General features: G+C 44.3%; 1 protein-coding gene across 1 annotated transcript in view; it reads right to left on the bottom strand.

Moving 5' to 3' along the window:
- Positions 1 to 6,113: 6,113 nt before the first annotated feature.
- Positions 6,114 to 17,850, bottom strand: part of LOC119445055 (uncharacterized) — a 32,606-nt gene continuing 20,869 nt past the window's right edge. Inside the window, exons 6-8 of the mRNA XM_037709382.2 lie at positions 17,432 to 17,617; positions 14,352 to 14,777; positions 6,114 to 9,186 (exon numbers count right to left, since the gene is read on the bottom strand). Coding sequence (XP_037565310.2) covers positions 9,071 to 9,186; positions 14,352 to 14,777; positions 17,432 to 17,617 — 728 coding nt within the window. The 3' untranslated portion in view covers positions 6,114 to 9,070. The remainder of the gene's footprint in view (positions 9,187 to 14,351; positions 14,778 to 17,431; positions 17,618 to 17,850) is intronic.

The raw sequence follows: 17,850 nt of genomic DNA, 5'->3' as shown, positions 1-17,850 counted from the left end.
AGGAGCGATCCTCAACAATGCAATTGCTGCAGCTAGCATGGTCACAAAGCTTCGATATGCTTCCAAAAAAAACGCCGATGCTTCAAATGTGGGCGGCAGGGGCATTTGGCTCGTATGTGTGCAAGCACAGGCGGTGCAAACAGAACGCTAGCACTAACAGCAGAAAACTCAAAACAGACTGTCGAAAGCAGTACATTACAAATCTGGTTCGTCACGGAGGCTGAGCCTTTGGTACCGCCCATTCGAAAGTTTATCGCATGGGATGGCATCACCATAAGGATGGACGTTGATACTGGCTTGCCTGTTTGTATCGTTCTGAGAGCAGCGTATGAAGCACGCAACCGTTGGCCCCGGCTGCAAAGCGCAAAGTTAAAGCTTTCGTGCTATCTACGAAAACTACCAGTACTGGGCGTTTTGGCTATGAAGGCTTCTTACATGTCGGTGGAAGTGGATTGCATGCTGACGGTATTGGATTGTGAAGGCCCCAGCCTGTGCGGCCGGGACTTATTGCAGAAGCAGGGACCCCGGTTCTGCACGTGATGACGCTACCAAGCGCGATAAGCCAGCGGGAACCGGCAGGAGCCGGTGCCATAATGGAAGAGTATGTTGACGTGTTCACGGAAGGCCTGGGACTCTTCAAGGGACCGCCGATTAGGCTGTACGTCAAGGACACAGCAACACCAAGATTTTGCAAGGCAAGAAAGATTCCCTTTGCGCTAGTAGATAAGGTTCCTGCTGAGCTGGATAGACTAGTGGACACTGGCGTAATATTGCCAGTCCATTATGCAGAATGGCCTACACCGATAGTACCGGTACTGAAAAGTGACGGCGCAGTGCGCATTTGTGGAGTCTTTAAAGTGACATTAAACCCTGTGTGTGAATTGGAAAGGTACCCTCTACCGGTCATAGACGACGTCTTCGCAAATTTGCGTGGGGGACAGCAATTCAGTATTCTGGATTTGCGAGACGCCTACAACCAGATTGCCCTGGAAGAAAGCTCGCGGAAGCTGGCCGTCATAAACACACATAAAGAGTTGTTTTGTTACAATCGGTTGCCGTTCGAATTGTGTCAGCACCGGCGATAGTCCAGAGAACTATTGAGTCAATATTACAAGGAATAACGGGGTACAAGCATACCTAGACGGCGTCTTGATAGCAGAGACTGCTGATAAGCCAAACGCAAACCTGCGAGCGGTGTTGCAGAGATTCAAAGAACACGGCATTAAATTGCGCGCTGACAAGTGCCGGATAAACGAGGCCGCAGTGACGTATCTAGGCCACCGAATCGACGCAGCGGGATTGCACCCAATGGAGAAGAACGCCAAGGCTATCAGGCTTGCCCCAGCCCCTCAGAATGCTTCCGAGTTACGATCGTTTCTGGGTATGTTGACATTTTACAACAAACTTTTACCGAATCTTTTAACACTACTGGCCCCTTTGTACCGACTTCTAGAAAAAGCAACCAGATGGTCGTGGGGTGCACTAGAGGACGACGCATTTCGGAAGGGTAAAGAAGCTTTGTGGGCCGCGCCAGTACTGACCCACTTCAATCCAATGAAAGTGCTATTCTTGGAATGCGATGCATCACCCTACGGTGTAGGAGCTGCACTTGGTCATCGAATTGATGGGAAGTATCGACCAGTAGGATTTCGGTCGCAAACGCTGACCAGTGCAGAGAAAAATTACTCCCAGATTGAGTGAGAGGCGTTGGCTCTTGTTTACGGCGTTCTGCGGTTCCGCGACTATCTACTTGGCAGAGAGTTCACTCTAATTACAGATCATCAGCTGTTGCTGGGTCTTCTTAGGGCGGACCGGCAAACACCTACTATGGCCGCAGCTCGTATACAGAGATGGGCTATAACGCTGGGCACGTACAAATACTGGCTGCGCCATAGACCGGATAAAATGTTGTGCAACGCTGATGCATTAAGCCATTTACCTATACCTGTGCAGCATGGAGCAGAGCCGGAGGACTGTTGCCCATCGTTCTGGCCTTGGACCAACAGGACATTTCTGCACTGCCTATGAAAGAGTTGCAAGCCATCACAGCTACAGATGACGTCATCGCTCAAGCCTGCAAGTACACGCATTGCGCAATGGTTGGCCACATAGCATTAAAGGGGACAGTGAGCTCGCAGAATATAAGAAAAGGTCCAAGCTCTCAGTGGAGAACGATTTATTGTACTGGGGCTATCGCGTGGTCATACCTACCGCAGCCCGCAAGAAGTTGCTTATGTTACTGCATGACTCCCATCAGGGAGTGTCGTCTATGAAGGCGAGAGCAAGGTCGATATTTTTGTGGCCCGGTTTTGACCAGGACATCCAGCGTGTCGCCACCACCTGTAACAACTGTGTTCAATCAAGCACTGCCCATGCCGATGGCACAAACTCCCGTAAGCTGGCCAGAGACAGGCGAAAGGTGGTCTCAACTACACATAGACTATGCGGGGTCACTGCACGGCAAGATGATTTTAATTGTGGTGGATTCCCACAGTAAATGGATTGAGGCTGTTCCTGTAGCGCATGCTAATTCCCGCAGCACCGTCGAAGTTCTGAGAACAATGTTCGGTATACCACGCACAGTGGTGTCGGATAATGGAACGCCTTTCGCGGGCTGGGAGTTCCGTCAGTTCACACAACTGAACGGCATCGTACATATTCGAACAGCCCCACATCACCCACAGAGCAATGGGCTGGTTGAGCGCGCTGTGCGGATGGTCAAGGACGGGTTAAAGAAGAGTGGAAGCGCCGAACTAGCGAGTTCTCTAGCCCGCATTTTGTGCAGCTATAGAAATACTCCGCAACAATCCGGACTTTCCCCTTCCGAAAGGCTTTTGGGCTACCGTTTATGCACGAGACTGGATTTGTCTTTTCCATCCAGGAACCACCACATTGTCTCGGGCAAATCTACTGAAGACGTCCGCTGGAGCTTCGCTCCGGGGGAATACGTCTATGTGCGGAACTATGGCACCAGGGGCAAGTGGACGCCGGGAAAGGTGAAGGCCACGACCAAGCGCTCACATGTTGGAAGTGGAGACCGACACTGGACTGGTCCGTCACCATCTAGATCAAGTACCGAAGTGCAGCAAGGATGTTTTCTCGAATGGCGATGATACCAGGGGACCAGTGCTACCAGACAACGCGGTGACAACGGAACACGCAGAGGACTCGTCTACAGAGGCACCCGTACTACGACGGTCTATGAGAACACGAAAACCGGTTGACCGTTATGGTTACTAAGGCGGAAGAAGTGTTACAGTGCACGCGCTTCTCATGATAAGCGCAAGTGTGGACTGCACATGCGCCATTCTCTCCCTTTGTTTTTTCCCCTGCCCTTTCCCTCTTTTCTTTAGTATATATTCGCTACGGAAAATAAACGTGGCTGTTCTGCATGGTGACACGAACCACTTCTTGTCAGAGGAGGCGTGACCGCCACCAATGTAACACTTGCGACCACACCTTCTTAAAGAGGAGGCCTTTGCTGCTCACCAGGAGCATCCGCTGGGTGCGGAGGCACTTGCTCCACCTGAGCCACAAGCGCCCATGGAGGACCTCCTCAACCTTGACATGGATCTGTGATCTGCAGGGGAGGGGCCAGTATGGGGACACCAGCCGCTCCTCGCATCGGGCAGTAAAGGTTGTCTCTTGAATGGCTCTTGCACCCTGTGTCGTCTCTGAGAGCCTCAGCTGGCCACTGGCTCTGAAGCGACGGCCTGAGCCCACAGCGGCTCACAGAGATCCTGGACTAAAGGCTCCTCCCATTAAACACTCCCATTTAATCTCTCTACAATAAAAGTTTCTCTCTCTCATCGTCTTGTGCCGTTTCAGCTTACTGGCTCATCAAAGCTTCACTTTCACCAATTCCCACAGTGCATTGGACCTGTATAACATTTTTTTTTTTGCTCTAGCTAACCAGCCAAGTAACTTTATGGTCATGGCCACACAATAAAAACACAGTTTTTTAGAGGCCAAGTCATTGTGAGCAATCATATCAACAATGTGCTTTTTGTGAATCTCTATTCTTCCAAGTTAGCTGCTGCTTGTGTGCCGCATCAAAAGGTAAATCATCATCATCAGCCTATATTTATGTCCACTGCAGGACGACGGTGGCCTCTCCCTGAGATCTCCAATTACACCTGTATTGCGCAAGCCGATTCCAACTTACACCTGCAAATTTCCTAACTTCATCACCCCACCTTGTTTTCTGCCGTCCTCGACTGCACTTCCCTTCTCTTGGTATCCATTCTGTAACTCTAATGGTCCACCGGTTATCCATCCTACGCATTACATGGCCTGCCCACCTTCATGTTTTTCTTCTTTCTTATTCTTTCTGGGGTTTTACGTGCCAAAACCAGTTCTGATTATGAGGCACGCCGTAGTATAGGGCTCCAGATTAATTTTGACCATCAGGGGTTCTTCAACATGCACTACAACGCAAACACACGGGCCTTGTTGCATTTCGCCTCTGTCAAAATGCGGCCGCCGCGGCCGGGATTCGATCCTGCAATCCTCGTGCTCAGCAGCGCAGTGCCTTTGGTAACTGAGCCACTACGGCAGGTAAAGTTTTTTCTCTTAATGTCAATTAGAATATCAGCTATCCCTGTTTGCTCTCTGATCCACACCACTCTCTTCCTGTCTCTCAATGTTAGGCCTAATATTTTTCGTTTCATCACTCTTTGTGTGGTCCTTAACTTGTTTTCAAGCTTCTTTGTTAACCTCCAACTTTCTGCCCCATATGTTAGCACAGGTAGAATTCAATGATCGTACACTTTTATTTTCAACGACAGTGGTGAGCTCCCAGTCAGGATTTGGCAATGCCTGCCGTATGCACTCCAGCCCAATTTTGTTCTTCTGTAAATTTCCTTCTCATGATCAGGGTCCCCTGTGAGTAATTGATCTAGATAAACGTACTCCTTTACAGACTCTAGAGGCCGACTGGTGATCCTGAATTCTTGTTCCCTTGCGAGGCTATTGAACAGTATCTTTGTCTTTTGCATATTAATCTTCAACCCCACTCTTACACTTTTTTAGGTTAAGGTCCTCAATCATTTGTTGTAATTAGTCCCCATTGTTGCTGAATAGGAGAATGTCATTTGCAAACCGAAGGTTGCCGAGATATTCGCCATTGATCCTCACTCGTAAGTCTTCCCAGTCTAAGAGCTTGAATACTTCTTCTAAGCATGCAGTGAATAGCATTGGAGAGATTGTGTCTCCATGCCTGACTCCTTTCTTGATAGGTAACTTTCTACTTTCCTTGTGGAGAACCAATGTAGCTGTGGAATCTTTGTAGATATTTCCGAAGGTATTCACGTATGCCTCCTGTACTCCTTGATTATGCAATGCCTCTATGACTGCTGGTATTTCTACTGAATCTACTGGTGTCACTACTAAAAAAGGTAAACATACCCTAATAAATCTGTACGTATCCCACAAAAGGTGTGCACTCAGGGCAAACTTAAAAAAAAAAAGCACCCAGCATCTTCTCTAGTCGTGTCCACAGAAATTTTACGATTATTAAAGACCACAGCTTGCCAGATATGGGCGTTTATATGCAGTCGCCTACGCAGTTTTTCATTGCCTGCACGTGCTATTCACGGCACACTTGCAACACAGCTCAGCTTGACCCAAGTTCCTAGCTGAAGCAAGTGACAATATCTGACAAAATAATCAGAAGTATGCATGAAGAAATGGCAAGACAGCATGTAATTATAGTACGAGAAAACTGAGCGAGTTGGTATTGATGCTTATTTATTAATAAATTTGGTATTGCAATTTGTTCTTCAGATGACGTCATCTTGCGGAAGGCTCTTTTGAGCATATCTTTCTGAACCGAAGCTTATCGGACAGGTTGCACATCCCTGTGTGCCTGACTGTGTAATTAAGACTATTGTGTACGCTCAGCTTATTATTGACCACAAGGCAGTATTTCTCACTCTACTATAATTAATGAGAAGAACGGAAACTGAAGGGCTCAATTTTTTGTTAATCACGACCCTATAATCCCAACAGACAATGAAGCCAAGGCTTCTGTGTTTGCTGGCTTTATAGGGTTGTACTAACTATAATTAATGAAATTTCAGTACTTCTCTGCCGTTGGTGTGGTTTGGGTTTTTTCGAAATGTCAAATGTAGTGTCAAACGGTCCAGTTTATTCAATGCTTGCACAATTTATTTCAAAGATAAAACTTTATTGCCCTAGATGTGTATTGACAGATACAAGATCACACACCGTTTTTACTTTCAAGCCGTCGACCTTTTCAGATTTTGGGTTACAAGTGGCTTGACTTTGTGCAGCGTCGATACAAAAAACCCAAGTATGTAATTCTTTACAAAGTCAGTTATTGCTTGATGTCAGGATAATCACGTCCATTAACACAACGAAACTTTTTTGACTCGGCTGTATTCCTGTGGAGAAAGCAGAACTTGTGTTGGTTGTAAGGACGCTGCCCCAGAAAGAAATCCCGGTGAATTGGAGGATAACACACAAAAATGCTCACAAAGCTATTTACAAAAACAGTGTCACTTTTCACACATTGGAAGACATAAATAACTACTAAACACAATTTTTGGAATTCGAACATACACAGAAACAGAGGGCTACTGTCGCACACCTGTATGCTGACACGGTGCAATTGCGAGCTGATAAAAATGTGAGCTTTCATTCAGGTCTGTTTGAAAAAAGTTATTTGCTGCGATTGTCTAGGACACACTCTTCTCAACACGTACTTAAGTCACTGGGCAGTTCGCGCGTGATGAAACTGGCTATGCAAAGGAAACGCGGCACGCGTGGTGTGAAACTCTTGTTGCTCCTGAAAGTCTACAGACTGTAGCTACAGATTGGTCTTGTTAGCCTGGTGGAACAAACATACCTGCTCATGTTCATGGATGGGGTATTTGATGGGCTGCTTGGCAAGCCATTTTAGGCAAAGGAGCAGTTTGATTTGAGGCTTACCTTGGTAAGCTTGATTTGTTGGTTAATCAGTGATTTGTCAATGTTAGAATGTTAAATGACACAATGGTGAATGAAATGACTTGTTGTTGAGGTATCACTGTCTGGCACATTGCTTGAACACTGCTCTTCGCAAGGAATGTTTCAATGTTACTGAAAGACACTTTGCATCAATTTACGTTGAGTAGTATAAGGTGACCTTCAAGCAGTATGTGACAACATGCGAGTAAATGCAATGATTCAAAGTGGTTGTCTGGGGAAATACCCTCCGTATATTTAGGGCCGCTGAAGATTACTGTGGGCATTCATGCCAACAAAAATACGTTTCTATTGAATGTTTGAGAAGCTTGTGGATATTTATTGTGGCACAAACATTAATTACAGTTAATCACAATAATTCCAACTTGGATAATCCGAAACTCTGGCTAAGACAAATAGATCTCCAAGTTTGGGTTGGCTCACTGTCTGTTTGATAAGCTCCAATTTCAGTGAAACAGTTTGGCTTCCCAAGTCAGATGAACATGGTGAGAAAATAGTCGATGAGAGGACAATCATGAGATGTGAATAGTCAGAACATACCCAAGTTTCGCATTCAAGATGTGTGCATACAAATGTGGGTGTTACCACTGTATGGTGCCACCGAGTTATTCACCAAGAAATCAGTCGAATCATATGTATATCCATTCATGTTCCCCTTGAAGTTATATATCGGTTCAAACAAACATAATTTTATTTTCATCTTTGTTTTTTATGTTCTGCTTCGTATAACCTAACCCTCTGATAAATCAAATATAGTTTGTGGTCCATATAAGTTCAGATAATGCAAGCCCGCTGTAATGTCTTCAGATTAGTGTTCCAAGTAAAACAAGGACAAACAACTATACAATGTTGGAATCTGAGTGCAAGAAATGAAAAAGAAGCTTCAGTCACTTCTCACCTAGCGAGTGTCGAGGCTTAGCCTTCTTGGTTAAATGTTCAAGTGCAAGAGAAGACATGGATGTACGGAATAGACACATGCATGTGCTAACTTGTACAAGTGGCATTCAGAGTTGGGCCTAAATGTGTACGTGCACAAGTGATACTTGTGAAGAAGCAGGGATGCCATGTCTGCACACTAAGTCACATCCAGAAATGATCATTTCGAAAAGGAGATCGGGTCTTGTGTATGTGAGTGCACCATCGTTATCTCATACCGGAAAAGCAAGGATTGTTTCTGTATATCATTTCGTAATTTGCAATATGGCATCCTCACTTCTTCATAACTGTCATCTTTGCGCATACTATATATGTGTCCAATCTCATAACAAGGCCATAGTTTTTTTTTGTTAGCGAGCATGCGTGTCCATTCTGTGCACCATTTTGTTGCAATCATACATTTTGTTGCAACATCACGTTTTGGGTTTGTCTTTCTCAATGACAGCCTTGTGGAAAATGAAGGAAAAAGTTCACGTCACAGAGAGAGAGAGAGAGAAAGTGGTAGCCTTCTTACACACAGTGATGGTGAGAATATTGAAGATAGCACACACTAAATTCAAGACAATGTTGGATGTTTGAGGAAATGCGGGACATACAAAAAGCTGCACAGTGCCTCAACTGTGCCATCATACTTGTGAAATCGAGGCTCACTACTGCACCGAGTTGTGCGACGCAGCAACAATGTCGCACAGTTCAACATCAACAAATCAGCATGTGCGCTTGTGCGTGGCGAAGAGACTGTCACGGTTGCTGAACCTAAGGAAGTTGGAGAGCTTTTCAAAACAAAGGTGTTTATGATTACTCTGGTTTCAGCATCTACAGTCAAAGCATGGAGTTTAAGTAGTTGCTGTGATGATAGGGCTGTCTTAAAATTGAAAATAGTGAGCCAATGTTTTATGCCTCGGTCTGTCAACTTAGATGCCACTCCCTGTCCACGCCAGGAATTTGTGTTGAAATCTCCACACTAGGCACAACCACTACGGGGAGTGGTGCCGCACTGCTCCACCGTGAAACCCAGTTCATTTGCACATGTCGGCTGGCCACCATGCTGACACTGGTGCCTTTGCTGTGGAAAAGTTTGCCCTCCCGGTCAAAACTGGATGTTAAGTGCTTTGTGAATGATGGCTTGGGCAGCAGAGGGTCACGGTCAACACGTTTCATTGCACTGGACTCCAAGTGACGTGCACGTGCAGGCCTTGCACTTGCTGCTGAGTTCCCGCACAACTTCATTCACACCGTAGAGCCTTCCATAGATGTTGCAGCCTGCAGAAAATTGCATGTCACCATGTAGTTAGGTTGTACATAGTGCAATAGAGCAATATCTTTAGCGTGGGCACATATACACTCTGTCTTGAACGATGGGTTGATTGGTGAAAGTTTAACATTTAAAATGGTGCTCTGGATTAATCTTTAATTACTTTGGTGTCCTTACCGATGGCTACATGTCATTATACTCATTCTAGTGGGCAAACTGCAGCACCCAGAAGTACTCAAAATGTGCTCTAGCATGGGCTTGTGCTGGTATTGGTTGACCGGTACTAGCACAAGCCCTTGCCAGAACACAATTCAAGCAGTTCTGGTCCTCTATTTCATCCTCTTTTCAGTATGCCCATTCTCCAGAATTGAACCCGTGACCTTATGCTCGGAACCAGATTACCGTAGCCACTGAGCCACTGTGGCAGGCACACTAGATCTTCTGAGACGTCACTCAAACTATTAAAAATGATTAGGGGTGTGAATATCAGGGTGTGAATATCAAAAATTTCGAATGGGAATCGCATACTTCTGTTTCGAATAGGAGTAAGTATCTGATTTCTTTGAATACTTCACTTGTATTCAGAAATGCACTAACTGTTGCCCTATGTCTAGGCTTACTGCAATTACTGCAGCCTGCCTTCTGTAGGAAATAGTCTAATATAGTAGATTGTGTATTGGCCACTTAGTGTGGAGGAGCTAGCATTCTTGGTAACCTTTTACTTCACCTTCCAAATGTAAATTCTCAAGCTGCCCAGTGCAATAAACGCCCAAATACCTCTGCTTGTATTAAAAAAAAAAAAAAAAAACTCACCAGGCTCTGCCAGAAATTTTGGTTCACTAAGAGTTGTAAAGTGCCATCCAGGGAGCGTTCTACTACAATAACGTTTAAAAACAGTTTAGTAATAGCAGAGGTTAAGGCAAGTGTAATGTTATGAGGCAATGGTGTGAGGTGTGAGCTTCCTCCCCACATCAGAGGCTGTCTCGCAATGCCTTGACCCGTGCACACAAGCAACATTCTTTCCCAACCTTCTCCCTTTTTGGAGCTTAGGTCCCTATGTGATGTTTATGCCATGATCCTTGCCTCCCTTTCTTCTCTCACTTCATTTCTCACTGCGTCGTGCATTTCCAGTATCAGTTTTGCACGCTCTGCTTTTCAGGGGAATCCCTAAGTTGTTTACATCTCACTGCAGATTAGCAGCAAAATGTAAAAAGAAAAATTTTTTACGTAACTAATAAGTGCACTCTTCCATATATTTCAGTCATCTGAAGTCATTAAATGCACAGATATCAGTGGCTGTATTAAGAAATAGTACTTGAAGTCATCATCGCAACACTGGTAAATTGCTCATTCAAAAGCAGTTAGACAGAAGAGATCCTATTTTATATTCAGTACTTTTCCTCTTCTTAAGGAATTCATGTCTGTTTTTATATTGTCTGTCTGAATTCATATATATAGTAGACTTCCCCTAAGTTGAACGTACTACATTGAATCTCGTGATATGCTGAACAGTTTCAATTTTGCTTTGAATGTTTGTTTAGCTTCCGACGCATGGAGTGCATGTCTGTTAAGTAGGGGTGTGCGAATATTCTAAAGTACAAATATGAATCAAATGGTTCATGCTATTTCATATATGACTCGAGAATTCACCATTTGATATTGTTGAATGTCCATTTCTGTTCGAAGATAAAGGGTAACGACAGTTATTGGAGCCTCAAGGGAAAGAGTCTGATAAAAAAATCATTAGCCCCTCCCCTGTCAAGGAAATGGGGGTAAGCGAAGCTTGTCGTGTGTTTTTTCGGTGCTCCTCTGAACGAATTGCACTGACGAGTACCATATTGTGCTCGAACCACAGCCAGTCACATGCATTGCAGCTGGCTCTGAAGTTCTGGATGAGAAAATCGCGTTGAAACCTGGCCGTCGCACTGGGGAAGTTGGTGCTAGCGTTGCCGAGGTGTGCATCACCGTTGTCGGGTTCCTGGAGGGCTAGACAATGCTGACATTTGGCCTCAATATCGCGCTCCCGCAACTCGGGGTCGGCAGCTCTTTGCCGACGTTTGGTCTCAACATAACTCGCCCTCAACTTGGCGTCCGCAGCTCTTCGCTGACGTTTCGCCTGGGCTTTGGAAGCCCTCACGCAAGAACCAGTCCTTTCCCGAGTGCGTTCATTCTGGATGGGTTTCCATAAAGTCGCTTCAAAATTAAATCTGTCCATTACGTAAGACAATGAATGGCTCATACCCCCTTAAGCAATGGCTCATACCCCGTAAATGCGGCCTTCCCATTATGAAAATAGAAGAGAGGCGAAATCCTATGTTGGAATGATTAGCGGCAATGCAGCCAACTGTGGATGCAGATGACGACGAACGTAGGAGCAGTGGCACGAGCGCCTGCCGAGCACAAGCACGAGCGCAAACCAAGGGGCGCCAACGAGCCAGCTGCGCAAGAAGACGACGCTCGAGCCGATGCTGATGATGATAATTTTGTGCGTACATGGACGCCACCGAAATCTGTAAGTTATAACTAGGACTCCGTGTTTTCAGATAAATCCGAAAAATCTGATAAACACTCACCAGTAAAATTTTTGACAATTCGGGTTTATCCGATGAACTCAGATTTTAAGGCCAAATAACCTGTTCCATTCTATATCGAAAGGGCATGTTCTAAGCAGTCATTTATATGTCGGCCGGTTTGGGCGATATAAACTTTACCTGACGTCAACAGTATCTCGTAAACCACACCCATCGCACATTTAACAAAGGGTTTGTCGCGCACAGAGCGAAAGACGTATGACCGCTCAACGACTGTCGCAGACCTTCATGGATACTATGCTGCTGTGGCTGAAAAGTGGAGACACAGTTGAGGAGGAACCTTTTTGATGCACTCCAGTACACCAGTGAATCGTTTTGGTGTAGTGTTCAAATTGTGAATCTAAATGTGAAGCATGAGTTACCCCACGCGTGCGATACCTATGCGCCAATTTTTAAAGTTAGTGTTTCTTGAAACTGACGACATGAGCCAACTCATGAGTGATTTTGCCAACTATCAGAGCTAATTAATCAGTAACATTGTTGAACCCCTGTTGCTTTGGAGACTTCACACTGTCCAGTGGCCAGTGCTTTCTCGCTGTGCGCTGAGTCAAGCTTCTAGCGCGAACGTTAAAAAAGCTGAGAATCATCAATCGAAAGGAGCATGCTTCTATCAGTGACAGCAACCTCGTAAAGTATGATTGCGTCTATACAACAAGCTTTAAGGTTGTAATACGCACAAACGTACGTGTTTTGTATTCAAGTATTTGTGCTTGTGTGTATATGTGTTTGTGCGTTCAACCCTTCCAGACAACAAAAATTCGTTTCGTGTGTTCTGCTGTTTTCGTGTTCAGAAATCATTTCATCTAAGATTTTGGAGTATTGAGAATAATGCAAAATTTAACTCTGAATAGAGGAGAATTGGGGATTTACGAGAAATAAGCTTCAATAAACTCTGAATTTCCGCCAGAAAATAAACTCCGAAAAACACCCTCTGAATTTCAAGAAAAATGAACTCGAAAAACACGGAGCCCTAGTTATAACAAGCTTCGCTTGAAAAGTGAGGACTGTTCGAATGATTCTTCTGCTAGAGTTGCCACCTCTTGAGTGATCAAAGTCGGGACGGAGAGGGAGGAGAGGGAGGGGGGTCGCTGGTGATGACCAAACCTGTCAGTGCCAGGAGCCGGCAGTCTGTACATGCTACACAGTCAAACAATTTTATTCAGTCCTACCGTTTCGCAATTTACAAAAAGAAAAGTAGAGTAGAGTTGCCTGACTAACGTGGCTAGCAATATGTATAGAGGAACTGTGAACGGCTATGGCCTACAACAGAACTAGAACTACCACAAAAACGAAACCGCCTTTATGTTTATGACAGTGCAACGAGCACACGCAAATAAGGAAGTGCGAATGAGCTGTCAGGCATCATAAAAAAGAAATCTGGTCTATTTATTGTTATCCATTTGAAAAAAAGAAGCAAAAGACGGAGACATTTGGCTGTCCCAACTGAGTGAAGTTGGGACAGGGGATATTTAGTCAAAATTCGGCATTGTCCTGCTTGTTTTGATTGGCAACCCTATCTGCTACAGGAGAGCCATGGGCGTTGCGCAGAGGCGCCAATTCCTTGGCAATTGACCCGGGGGGGCAAATAATGTCTGCTAAACAATTTCCATTCATTCAATAAGAATGCCTTGCTCTTAGGCAGCCTATATACGAATTTGTTGTCTTAATTTAGTGAAAGCGATATTCTTTTTGGCCAGTCTCGCCGTTTTTGCATTCCAATAAATCAATGTGTGGTGCTGTAGCATCACACTTATTGTCCCCTTCAGTGAATACAACTTTCTTCGTGGATGTCGTGACACATTGTTTTATTGTTTCATTGCTTTCATGGTGTGCCTTTCCATCAAGCAGCCGTGGGAATGGTGACCAGATAACTGAAACATGTCATTTATCATCTACAAGCTTTTGAGTTTATTGGGCATTCAGTTGTAAATGGAATTACATGCTTGTATCAGAGTTGACAAGACTAATTTTTTCAAAAGGGACTGTACATAAACTTTATATTTTAGTTTGTATAGAAATGAGAAAGTATTCTGTGGTCGGGTGTCATATTTATCGAATAGTCGCATTCGATTCAGTTTGGAAATTTCGCTGGTCGAACACCCCTACTAATAATATAAAAATGTTTGATAAATGACGAAGTACAACTTTCCTAAATGAAACAAACTCTCTAAGACTTTATAAAAACTGTGCAAAGTAACTTTTGAGAGCTTGGTCACATCTATAGTCTTGCCTTCTGAGAGAATTTGCACCAGTAGAGGGCACAATTTTTTTTCATGCTTGCACATAATGTGATGGCAGCGCCGTTACATCTTCGTGACATTGACCTTTCATAAGTTGCCTCTTTCATCTATGCCAATAATGGCTTATACTGTGTGTTCTGTATATGGAAGATTTATTGATCAACCAGAGTATAAGTTTAACTTCATGTCCTGCAAAGTGTGCGGTGAAATTCCGATTAGTGCAACAGCCTCTTGCATCACCTAGGCATGAAGTGAACCGTAGTGTGCATTCTGTGAACGCTTATAAGCAGTTAATATTGCAATGACAAAACAGTCTTACGGTCAAGTAGTATTGAGACTTGCCTGAAACCTGGAAAATATTCCATAGTTGCTGGCTGCTGCTAGGTGACTGAGATGTCGTTGGTGGCTCAGTAGTTGTTGTCGTCGTCGTTGTAGGCGGTGGTGGTGGCGTCGTGTCTTCATAACTGTTTGATTCTTCTGTGCTGTGCAAGTGAGAAAACCTGTTGTGCGGATCTTGTGGAGATGGATGTCTCTGCAGCAGGTATGGCTTGAGTGTCGGTGAGTTCTTGAGGGAAAAGGAAGTTGTGGGCCATGAAGGTGTGCTTTTCCGGCCTGCAGGCCCAGGCTGCTGAGTACTGTGCACACCCGCAAAACCTGCATGTCTCGTGGGGTTCCTCCCCGACCAAACGTTCACGGTGTACTGCTGTACTAGGTTGTCAGGTGCAGGTGTGGTCTCAGTATCTGGGGGGAAGTAGACATCCTCCGGACCTGCGTTATTGAAAGCACCCTTGATTACTTGCCACATTTTTCTAAATCACTGTTGCACAACTTCAAAAAAGTGTCCCACTTGTGTGCACTGTTTTCTTTTTTTTATATTGCATAAAGAAGATACTGGCAAGCTAGCTTGTTCAGTATCTTCTGCAAGGTGCTGCAATGAACACAAGCATGAAGTAAAACAATGTGGTGTTCATCTGTTGCCTTCATCTGTTGTCTGTGTATGCTGTTACACTTTGCCATGAATGTAGTAATTATTTGACGTAGTATTTTTTTTTTTTTTGCATTATGCGAGTTTGCTGAGCTAGGAGCAAGTACAGCAAAACAGAAAATCAAGGTTGAGTATGATGATTGTGTACTATATCATCGACAAATGAAGTGCGAATAGAGAAGTGTGAAGTGGAACAGCTGCCATGAGTCATAACTCGAAGGTGCAATTTCTCACCGTTAGATAACAGGTCAATGAAGATGGTGTAAGCCCCAAACTAAATTCACAGGCAAAGGTTCTGTTGACATCACAAAAGAATACATGAGCCCTGTTAGCTCTAACTTGTTTGCCTTTTGTTTGTCCACTATAGTGCACAACAGGCACACAAGTCATTCCTCCAGCAAGCAAATACTTGCAGTGTAGAGCCAGATGTCCATGCAGTACATGTATTGTAATCTAAGAATTTCTACTTGCGAGCAATAAGAACATGAGTTGTTATAGCAGGAAAAAGCATACAGTGCACATATGGTGGAACTGGAAAACTTTATGTATCCCCAAGTTATCAGCTAGTGGTGGTGGCTGTACTCAGTACAAGGGCAGCCTGCAACACTCTCTATCAACATCAAATCAGTTAAGAAACAGGCGAACACTTTTGCCTGCTGGCATCATGCCGTTAACTGATTGCTCTAGGTGAAACTTTGCCATCGTGACCAGCGTAGTCTTGTTGTGCAGTAAATAGTACCAGCATCTGATCAGCATACAGACAGTTGTAGATGATGTAGCACCGAATTATGTCATTCTCCGGTGATCTGTAGACAAGCGTGCTCATAACGCAGTTCACCGCCGATGTGCCTTGTCACATTTGATTTGCGGTCAGAGTTGGCATTTCCCTTTGTCATTGGACTCCACATTTAGGATTAAAAGACATCAGAGGCATGCAACAAATAGGCAACTCTTCTGCATCTGCATTGCTGTATCAAGAACCTTCCAGAATTTGCTTGGCAGAAAAAATGAGCTTTACATGGCAAAAATTGTCCAGGGTTTGATGAAACATCATCTGGCCAGAAGCATACATTTTGTTAAAGTTAAATGAACTGGCCACAAAGAACAAAAACAGAAAAGAACAATTTAAATAGTGTTTTGGGACACATTTGAGCTCCTCGTTCACAAGGGGGAAGAAATTGAACTGTGCTTATATATACATATATGAGGTACGGCCAAACTTCTAAGGCATGCCTCAACTTCCTGCGCTCTTGTGGAAAATTCGAAACCTTTAGGTACCCTGGAACGCCATTTACTTTTTTTTTGTGCTGCAAGTAGTCATTTTTCTTCAGCAAAACAGTGACAAAAATTGTAAGGGAAGAATGTATACCCCATCTTCTTATATTTTTTAAAAATTCTGATTGCAGTTAATTGTTTGGATAGCAACAGAGCATCTGTAGCTGCCATTGAAAAAATTGATGTTGTAGATGAAATTGTAGATCGATGCTGCGCTACATTGTGGCTATATTGGGCTGCAAGTTGTCATATAGCAGCTTTATAACCTTGTTTAGTTCTGCTAGAGGCTCTGAGTAGTCATGACATATATGCTACTTATGTTGCACTAAAGCTTGGTTATTTGTGGCAATTGAAGTAAAGGAGCAGGTTGTTTTTTGATCAATATTGTAGGCTCCCTGTTGCAAGTACAACCAGCATCAAAAGTTTAAGGAACATACAAAAAAAAAAAGGATCTGAGAAAACATTAAATTTCCTAGCAGTTTGTGACCATTGCCGCTTATAACTGTGCAGCACTATGTTGTTCCCATTTACTAGTATAGGCTGGAAATACAAGTGCCACGCTGCGTGCTTCGGCTGTGGAAATACACAGTTTTTTTCTCAGATCTCGTGGTCCTAAATTTGTCACATCAACTATGCAGCAGTAATATTTGGCTCAGTTGTTCATAAGAGCATTGCCTAGGGAGTAGACAGGTTTATTTACATGTACAAAAATATTGCAGCCCTCGTTTCACCTCCTCAGCATCAGTGCATGTACTTCTCTTTTCTTCTATTCTTAGTGTTCACTGCTGCAGCACTTGTTTAAGTCTCGATTCCTGTGCGTCGTCACCCAACGGTGGGTCACTGGCCATTTCGCTCTGGCAGGTCGTGACCCACTGGTAAATCACTAGGGAGTTGTGCTCCTTTGTTCCTTGAGTTGCAGATACATGGCACTATGACACGTCAGATCAAAAGCAACAAGAACTTTTTGTATCCATTTATTTCTAGCAAGAATGCCGCCTGTGCACTGCCACACACACACTGGGAATGACTGCTCTGACCTGCCCGTGACCAATGCGACAGTGAACGTGTTAAAGGGCAATATGTCAATCTAGCCTCGCTTAATGCTTTCCTTTGGTGTTCCCTTACTATTGCCCGCCTTAATGTGCTTCCCAATGTAACTTACGGCAAGTGTATTTTGGGCAGCAGAATCCAGGGACAGCTTCACTGATGCACGCCGGTGAAGGAGGCAGTGGGCAGTTCTTCTGCTGACAGAGCTCCCGCCCATAGTAGCAGCGGCACAGCTCGCAGGGGTTCTCCTTCTTGATCATTTCACCATTGACAAACAAATGGCCGTCCACAAAGCAGTTGTCTGGAGGAAGGGACAGCAAAACAGAAAATGTTACTTGGAAATCGTGCAGGTCAGGAGAGATATCAACAGCCATAAGATGTCCAAAGCGTCACTTTTACCAAGAACAGAGCTTTTGTATGAGATTAAAATGATCATACAGCATTGTCACTGCAACTGCAAAAATGCGTTACCAGCTCCTTTGATGTAATAATGTCTCATTGGTGAATGCTAACTTGTAGTCAATGCTTGATAAG

This window comes from Dermacentor silvarum, chromosome 3 (genome assembly GCF_013339745.2).
Source record: "Dermacentor silvarum isolate Dsil-2018 chromosome 3, BIME_Dsil_1.4, whole genome shotgun sequence".
In the NCBI taxonomy this organism is placed as follows: Eukaryota; Metazoa; Arthropoda; class Arachnida; order Ixodida; family Ixodidae; genus Dermacentor; species Dermacentor silvarum.
This window is presented reverse-complemented; position numbering and strand designations above follow the sequence as displayed.